Source organism: Eucyclogobius newberryi, unplaced genomic scaffold (genome assembly GCF_026437365.1).
Source record: "Eucyclogobius newberryi isolate DKJ021-1_F unplaced genomic scaffold, fEucNew1.0.hap1 SCAF_10, whole genome shotgun sequence".
NCBI lineage: Eukaryota > Metazoa > Chordata > Actinopteri > Gobiiformes > Gobiidae > Eucyclogobius > Eucyclogobius newberryi.
In genome coordinates, this window is record NW_027315724.1 from 20,266,004 (window position 1) to 20,275,222 (window position 9,219).

Sequence of the window (9,219 nt, forward strand, 5' to 3'; positions counted from 1 at the left end):
AGGTGGCGTGTGACCCTCTCTGTCTCTGTGTCCCCTCGTCCAATCAAATCCCCTCCATAAACACACACACACATGTTTGACTTCTATGTGGGGACATTATTGAGTCTCATTTTCTGGAGAATGAACCTAAAACCAAAATCCTTAACCAAAATTAACCGTATCTTCATTTCAAAGTATCATATGTCCGTGATCTCGTGTTGACAGTTTGTGGTCGTGGGAAGTGATGAAAACCCGCCCACACATACGCCCAGACTGACAGAGGGCAGGAGGTCTCTCCTCTCTCTCTCTCCTCTCTCTCTCGTCTCTCCTCTCTCGTCCTCTCTCTCCCTCTCTCCTCTCTCGCTCTCCCCTCTCTCTCCCCTCTCTCTCCTCTCTCTCTCCTCCCTCTCCTCTCTCTTCCTCTCTCGCTCTCCCCTCTCTCTCCTCTCTCTCTCTCCCCTCTCTCTCCTCCGTCTCCTCTCTCTCTCTCTCTCTCTCTCTCTCTCCTCTCTCGTCCTCTCTCTCCCTCTCTCCTCTCTCGCTCTCCCCTCTCTCTCCTCTCTCTCTCCTCCCTCTCCTCTCTCTTCCTCTCTCGCTCTCCCCTCTCTCTCCTCTCTCTCTCTCCCCTCTCTCTCCTCCCTCTCCTCTCTCTCTCTCTCTCTCTCCTCTCTCGCCCTCTCTCTCTCTCCTCTCTCTCTTCTCTCCTCTCTCTCCCCTCTCTCTCCTCTCTCTCCTCTCTCGCTCTCCCCTCTCTCTCCTCTCTCTCTCCTCCCTCTCCTCTCTCTTCCTCTCTCGCTCTCCCCTCTCTCTCCTCTCTCTCTCTCCCCTCTCTCTCCTCCCTCTCCTCTCTCTCTCTCTCTCTCTCCTCTCTCGCCCTCTCTCTCTCTCCTCTCTCTCTTCTCTCCTCTCTCTCCCCTCTCTCTCCTCTCTCTCCTCTCTCTCTCTCCCCTCTCTCTCCCACTCCACGCTCTCACTGCACACGCTCACTCCACACACGGGATGCTCACTCACAAGGACACTGATTGCGAGACGGGGCAACGACTATTATTTCTGCACATTCTGCCGGAAGTAGGTACAATTATTTCAATATTAATGTTTGCTTAGTTTGAAAAAGTCAATTTACGGATGAACTAAAACAGAATTTTTAACAGCTTTGTTTTGTTATCAATCTCATAATTGTCAGCAGGTCACAAGTCAAAAGAGGAAGCCGCAAACAAAGTGTAAAGTCAGTTATTTCTGTTTACATAACTTTAGGAGCTATTTCAGTTGTTTATCTGTTATATTCATTGTATTCTATGTAAACCAGTCATTTCCTTGCACATTTATCTTTATCTTAATTTATCTAAAGTGGATGACTTGGTTATACAGTTCTATTAATTTCAAAGAATGCTCAATTAAATATAAATACATACAAGTGTGTGTGGTGTGTGTGTGTGTGTGTTTGTATATGCATGTATGTATATATATATATATGTCTGTATGTAATCTCACAATGTTTTAATGTCTTGTCTCGGGGCATGTGAATTCAAAGGTCACGCACACACTTTCGTTTGCCCTTTACGTTGTGTTCTGTGGCTCATGGGCGGAGCGGGCACACATGGCGAACACGGCGAGCCTGGTAAAAGCAATAATAATCCTCTTGCCAGCTCGTCTCACTAGAAGCTGACATTAAATATGCATATTTAATGTCAGACGTGAGAGCTCTTTAAAGTTTTGTCATTCATTATGCAGGCGGATTTTAATCCGGGTGGATCTTTATAGTTTGGAGATGAAGCATACTAACTGTTCAGAGTGGACTAGAGTTGAGTTAAGAGTTGATTTAAGTTAAAGGTGCACTATGGAACATTTCTGGTGGATGGTCCTCTGCTTGTCTTATTGTTTTGCTTGCATGATTCTTTCCTGACCTTCTACATTCTGTTCTAAAGCAGAAGTGTGTGGAATCAGACCAATAGGGGGTGTCAACAAAGCTCTCCGTAGACGTCTCCTCTCATATTCTCGTGATATTCAGAACAAAATACATCACGTAATTTGCCTCAGATTTACAGAGTTTAGGGCTTGTCGACTCAGTTTCTCAGTCCTTTTTTTTGGTTGTTGCTATTTTTGGACACGGTTGGAGCAAAGTGATTGGTTAATTGTCAATCACGCTCTTTGGAAATCATTGTAGTTCAATAAAAACACATTCACTAAATTGTTTAAACATATTGTGACATAATAGGACTTATTTTCCACCAACTTTAAATGTTCTGAATGTGTCATATTGAGTTGAGTAGTACAAATATGCGCCTGACTGAGTTACATTGGACATATGTTGTGTGTGTGGTGTTTGTGAATGCTACAGAGACCACCACAGTCTCTGGAGGGGCTTATTGAGTCCACCTCCTGCTCCACGTGCCCTCGTGAGGACTCACTTTGCTCCACGTGCCTTCGTGAGGACTCACTTTGCTCCACGTGCCTTCGTGAGGACTCACTTTGCTCCACGTGCCCTTGTGAGGACTCACTTTGCTCCACGTGCCCTCGTGAGGACTCACTTTGCTCCACGTGCCCTTGTGAGGACTCACTTTGCTCCACGTGCCCTCGTGAGGACTCACTTTGCTCCACGTGCCCTCGTGAGGACTCACTTTGCTTCACGTGCCCTCGTGAGGACTCACTTTGCTCCACGTGCCCTCCTGAGGACTCACTTTGCTCCACGTGCCCTCGTGAAGACTCACTTTGCTCCACGTGCCCTCGTGAGGACTCACTTTGCTCCACGTGCCCTCGTGAAGACTCACTTTGCTCCACGGGCCCTCATGAGGACGCACTTTGCTCCACGTGCCCTCGTGAGGACGCACTTTGCTCCACGGGCCCTCATGAGGACGCACTTTGCTCCACGTGCCCTCGTGAGGACTCACTTTGCTCCACGTGCCCTCGTGAGGACTCACTTTGCTCCACGTGCCCTCGTGAAGACTCACTTTGCTCCACGTGCCCTCCTGAGGACTCACATAGTTGATGTTTAGTGATCATAATAAAACATGTTGAGTCATGTTCTAATATTATTAAGTGCAAAGTGGTTAAATATTTTACAAATGTGTTGAAATGGGACACATGAGTCGACAGAAACAATGTTGTCGTTTCCCGGGGGGCTTCACGACGCTCTGCCGCGCTCCGTGCACTCTCCACGCTCCCTGAACTGACACGGCCCCTGAACTGACACGGCCCCCTGCACTGACAAGGCCCCCTGCACTGACAAGGCCCCCTGCACTGACACGGCTCCAGCACCAACACTGACAAGGCCCCTGCACTGACACGGCCCCTGCACTGACACGGCTCCAGCACCAACACTGACAAGGCCCCTGCACTGACACGGCTCCAGCACTGACACGGCTCCAGCACCAACACTGACAAGGCCCCTGCACTGATAAGGCCCCTGCACTGACACGGCCCCTGCACTGACACGGCCCCTGCACTGACACGGCCCCTGCACTGACACGGCTCCAGCACCAACACTGACAAGGCCCCTGCACTGATACGGCCCCTGCACTGATACGGCCCCTGCACTGACACGGCCCCTGCACTGACACGGCCCCTGCACTGACACGGCCCCTGCACTGACACGGCTCCAGCACCAACACTGACAAGGCCCCTGCACTGATACGGCCCCTGCACTGACACGGCCCCTGCACTGACACGGCCCCTGCACTGACACGGCCCCTGCACTGACACGGCTCCAGCACCAACACTGACAAGGCCCTTGCACTGATAAGGCCCCTGCACTGACACGGCTCCTGCACTGACACGGCTCCAGCACTGACAGCTGACATGCCACTGCTCGGTGCTTTTCTCTGAGTACTGATTGGCTGCCCTGGCTGTCTGTCGGCTTTTCCTTATCACTGATTGGCTGCCGGCTCTCTTTCTCCGCCGTGTCGATGTTTCCTCGTGTCTGATTGGGCGCGCGCGGAAAGTGGGCGAGAGGACGGCGCGAGTCCGCGGTGTTTACAGTTCTACGCAGCAGGAGAAGGATGCGCTCTGATCCGCTCATGGATGGAACAATCCAGCTTTTTCGACATCATTTATCATCATTACAGTGCATTTATTTAGTGCTTTTCCACCTCCAGGGCCCGTAAAGCGCTGTAGCATTTATCACAAAGCACAAGGCACAGCCATGGAGCAGATAGACTGGAGCAAAGACGCGTTTGGGACATAAAATCAAGTAAGTTATGAGCAAAGGCGCGATGACAACGGCCCCGTCTGGATGTGAAAGTGAATCAAAAAGCTAAATATTGTGTGAATAACGTGCGCATTTTGTGGTTGGCAGTGTAGCAGTGGCTCAGAGAAGAGGTTTAAATCATCTGTAAGAGCTCAAGCAGAACCACTAAAGAACTGACAGCTAATTCTTTCTGAGGTATGTGCGCGTGCTATAATAGGGGCCCCTGCACACACCCCTGGAACTCTGCACACTGTGGGTCTGCTTGTGTGTTTGGGACAGTGCGTGTTAATGATCATGCATGGGACTGATTTCCTCATTCATACTGCAGCATACTATTGTACACGTCTGTAGTAGTGGAGTACACGGGGCAGAACTTGTAAACTCCACACAGACAAGGGCCCCACGTAAAGGCCGCTGGCGTCACGTGCTCCCGGGGCTGACACAGAGCCACGCGAGCCTCCAGGTGCGTAGTGGGAATTAAAAACCGTTATATTTTGCGTTTATATACTCACCGGCCCGACTAAACTATCACTGTAGGCGCGCGTGCAAAACATCAGCAGTTCTAAAGCTGTATTTCATTATAAGTTGCGTGGATCGACCAATCACGGCCTTTTAAAAACCCTCAACGCGAAGTTACTGTTACGAGCCGGCACGAGAGAGGCGCGAGCGCGGCACGAGGCAGAGATGCGCGCGCTCTGATTGGCTGCCGCGCGGCCCCCCCGGGGAGGTGTGGGCGGAGACGCATAAAGTCATAATCCAGCCTTTGCAAAAAAATCACGTGAACCCGCGCGTCACTCTTCAAATACGCAGTGCACCAGCGGAGGGGGGACCAGCAGTCTGCAAGTGTGACCCGCCCCCCCCAAAAAAGACGTGATAAACCTGGCGTTAAGAGTTGTAATTGTTATCATATAAAACGCATTTGAAGAGAGGATGAGGAGGATCGGTCTGGTCAAGTTTGTAATGGACAGTTTTGGTTTAATTCGACAAGAGACACGTTGAAGTTATAGATTTGTTCTGGCGAGAAGGCTTTATTTGACGGGACAGTTGCAGTGCGAAAAGGGGAGCGAGGCGGGACAGACACGACGAATTACATACCATATTTTCTGGACTATAAGTCGCACCAGCCAAAACATGCATCATAGAGAAGAAAAAACATATATTAGTCGCACTGGAGTATGAAATGCGGTGGCAAGTGGGAAAATAACAAATAATATCACATATAAGTCACTCCGGAGTATAAGTATATAAGTTTAAGTATAAGTCGCACTTCGGCCAAAACTTTGAAAAAAGGTGCGACTTATTGTGCGGAAAATACGGTATTTTCTTTAATGCATCAATAAAAATGGTTAAAACATGCGTGTGTGTCTCTGTGTGTGTGTGTCTCTGTGTGTGTGTGTCTCTGTGTGTGTGTGTGTGTGTGTGTGTCTCTGTGTGTGTGTGTGTGTGTGTGTGTGTGTGTGTGTGTGTCTCTGTGTGTGTGTGTGTGTCTCTGTGTGTGTGTGTGTGTCTCTGTGTGTGTGTGTGTGTCTCTGTGTGTGTGCCTGTGTGTGTTTATATGTGTGTGTGTGTGTGTGTTTATATGTGTGTGTGTGTGTGTGTTTATATGTGTGTGTGTGTGTGTGTTTATATGTGTGTGTGTGTGTGTGTTTATATGTGTGTGTGTGTGTGTTTATATGTGTGTGTGTGTGTGTGTGTGCCTATAAGTGTGTGTTTATATATGTGTGTGTGTGTGTTTATATGTGTGTGTGTGTGTGTGTTTATATGTGTGTGTGTGTGTGTGTTTATATGTGTGTGTGTGTGTGTGTTTATATGTGTGTGTGTGTGTGTGTTTATATGTGTGTGTGTGTGTGTGTTTATATGTGTGTGTGTGTGTGTGTTTATATGTGTGTGTGTGTGTGTGTTTATATGTGTGTGTGTGTGTGTGTTTATATGTGTGTGTGTGTGTGTGTTTATATGTGTGTGTGTGTGTGTGTTTATATGTGTGTGTGTGTGTGTGTTTATATGTGTGTGTGTGTGTGTGTGTGCCTATAAGTGTGTGTTTATACGTGTGTCTCTCTGTTGCAGCAGTGTCCGGCCGTGAGCGGAGCGTTCATGGATTCTCCACGCAATGGCACCGCGTCCGTGCAGACCTCCAACTCCAACCTCAACGCCGCCGCCAAGCCGCCGGAAGAGGCCCCGCCCCCTCTGAAAAACACAGGCGACGATATCTGGCTGTGGGTCGCCGTCCTGGCCACCATCGGGAACATAGTGGTGGTGGCCGTCGTCTGCGTTATGGCCTTCTGACCAAATGGGACTGAGGACTTTAAATGGATGCACAGACCAGCGTGTGTGTGTGTATATGGACTTTTGTTCAAATGAGGTTCATGGTCAGTTACAGATCCAAGTTAATTGTCCATTATAACGAGTGTAAATTACTTAAAATGCGCGAAACCTCATTTTTACTGTCTGAAAAATGTAAAAGTTGATTTTAGACTCTTTGCAGCAGTCCTCACGTATGGCTTTCTTACCTAATGCACTGCAAGCTTCCTAATTACTGTATTTTCTGGACTATAAGTCGCACCAGCCAAAAAATGCAAAATTGAGAAGAAAAAAACATTTATAAGTCGCACTGGAGTATGAAATGCGGTTGCAAGTGTGAAAATAACAAATAATATCACATATATGCAGGCTTTTAGATAGAGACTTGTCTTCCCGTGTTTTGGACGGGGTATTTAAAAATGTGGACAGGCATTTTATTAATAAATCTAAGAAAAAAAGGGAATATTATCATTAAATCGGGCCGGGAAGCATTTGACAATTGTCCGCCATGACAGTTTACTGTTTACAAGTGAAAATTTCTATGCGGCGCGCTGATTGGTCGACGAAATTTGTGTGCTCGGCTCTGATTTGCTGCCGAAGCTACTTGTTTTTTCGCCTAGTCGGCCCCGGTACCCCTTGACAAAATTATTTGGACGGGGTGTTTTCAAATCCTATCTAAAAGCCTGCATATAAGTCGCTCCGGCGTATAAGTATGTACGTATAATTATAAGTATAAGCACCCAGCCCAAAACTATGAAAGAAGGTGCAACTTATAGTCCGGAATATACGGTATTCACCATGATGAGTTTCTAAGCGTTATTCTCAATTTTCAGTGACCAAAGCAGGTTTTGCCTTCACGGTAAAGCTAACAACAGCTTGCATGCTAACAGTGACCGGACTATATTTTGACGCAGACGGCACACATTGGTCTCATTTTGACCTGAATAGATGCTTTTAAAATATGCCTTTACTGAGGCAAATTCATGTCGATGCACTTAAAACCAAGGCAATAGTCAGTCCAGACCCTTTCTCAGATTTTCTAACCAAAAATCACATGAATCATCGAATAATTCCCTCAAAGTCAAGCGTAACTCCTCATGCATGTGATCTGTCGACTTCCTCCGCTCGCAGCTAGAGTCGAGACCAGATGCCGTTTCCCGCGCTCCCTGTGAACCTCCCCGTCTCTGCGTTTGCCCTTAATTCACCACGATAACAACGGGTCGCGTCCAATTATTTCGGCTTGTTTGAACAATGGTTTTGCGGGAGTCCAGAAGCTGTGCATGATTTGTTTGTAGCTTGTTTGGCCTTGGTGCTGCTGAGGTTCAGGCACGCTAATGTTTCGGCGGATTACGCAAGCCCAGCCGCCGTTATGTAAAGGGCGGAGGTCGACATCGGCGTCGCGAGGATTACGAAAGATCATAGTTTAATCTGGATGTGAACGCAGGTCAACAAGGAACAGATGAAGGCTGCGGAGAGTTGGTTGGAATCGCCATAATCCGACGGCCTCAATCAAAAGGATGCTGTTTGTTTTTTTTGTTTTTCCATCTGCGAGAAAAACAACCAGCGTTTCCCGGCTACAGCTGGTATAAAGCAGAGTGCCAGTATTGCTAGATGCAGTATGTTTTTGGCATGTTTTTCAGAATTTCAATGATTCTCATGTCCGTCATGCTAACAATAGCTACGCTTCTCTCTGCACAGGTGATGTACTGTAAAGTAGTGTCTATTCCCTCTGTTCCCATGAGTGCAGGTGTATTACACAATGTTAGATCGATCTTAAAGAAGGAAGACAGAGGCTCTGAAGTAGCTGCATAAAGCTTTTCATAACCCTTCATACGCCGCTGCACGGGGATGTAATTGTACGCAGAGAGCTGTACTTGTAGTTTACCACCTTCTTACGCCACGCAGTCGATCAGAATCACACAGGAACGTCACTTTCAACCTATAACCGAACATTTTTCTAGCAGACGATAGCAACGTTCGCCCGATGTTTGCATTGATCATTGGAAATATCATATTTTGGGTCGTGAAGTGAGTGCTATGCGTTGATAAACTGTCTGGCAGTTCAAATAAGGCTAACGTCACTGAGAAAATGGTGAGAAATTATGATTTTCTATTTACATTTACTTGAGTCTGCGTTGAGTCTTAGCAATATAGCCATGTATTTCTGTCGTTTGAACGCACGTTTTCTGCTCTTCAACCCAAAGACTTGGGGTGTATTCTGGGCCCACTGTCTTGGTGGCCCCCGGTACATGTTCTCTTTATGAAAAATGCACACTACAGACTTTTTGAGGTCCCGCCAGCTGCTGGGGCCTTGGCTGGAAAAACAAGAACCCTTTACTCCTCTTTACGTCCTTTTGCATCATGTTTTGTCTCGTATCGCTGGGACGGTAGAGGATGCTCAATGTTACTTAAGTTAGTTATTATTAGTTTCATGTGATTTTAAGATATGTACATGAAATCAATCAGATGTCGTAATAAAAGCATTTGAATAAATACGTGTCGTTCTCATTTCTTTAGCATAAACAGTCACTCGCTGTACTGCACATGGACCCAAGAGGGCAGCACAAGCCGCCAAAAAAATGCACAATAGAGAAGAAAAAAACATATAAGTTGCACTGGAGTATGAAATGCGGTTGCAAGTGTGAAAATAACAAGTAATGTCCCATATAAGTCGCTCCGGAGTATAAGTATAAGCCGCACCCCGGCCAAAACTGAAAAAAATACGGTATTCACCATGATGAGTTTCTAAGTGTTTTTCA

The 9,219-nt window shown here is 47.2% G+C and overlaps 1 protein-coding gene across 1 annotated transcript; it reads left to right on the plus strand.

Moving 5' to 3' along the window:
* The first annotated feature begins 960 nt into the window (after positions 1-960).
* LOC140370830 (uncharacterized protein C14orf132-like) lies at positions 961-6,540 on the plus strand. Its single transcript, XM_072458078.1, has 2 exons — positions 961-1,047; positions 6,227-6,540. The coding sequence occupies exons 1-2, from the start codon at positions 979-981 to the stop codon at positions 6,443-6,445; spliced, it is 288 nt and encodes a 95-aa protein (XP_072314179.1). The 5' UTR covers positions 961-978; the 3' UTR covers positions 6,446-6,540.
* Positions 6,541-9,219: the final 2,679 nt, after the last annotated feature.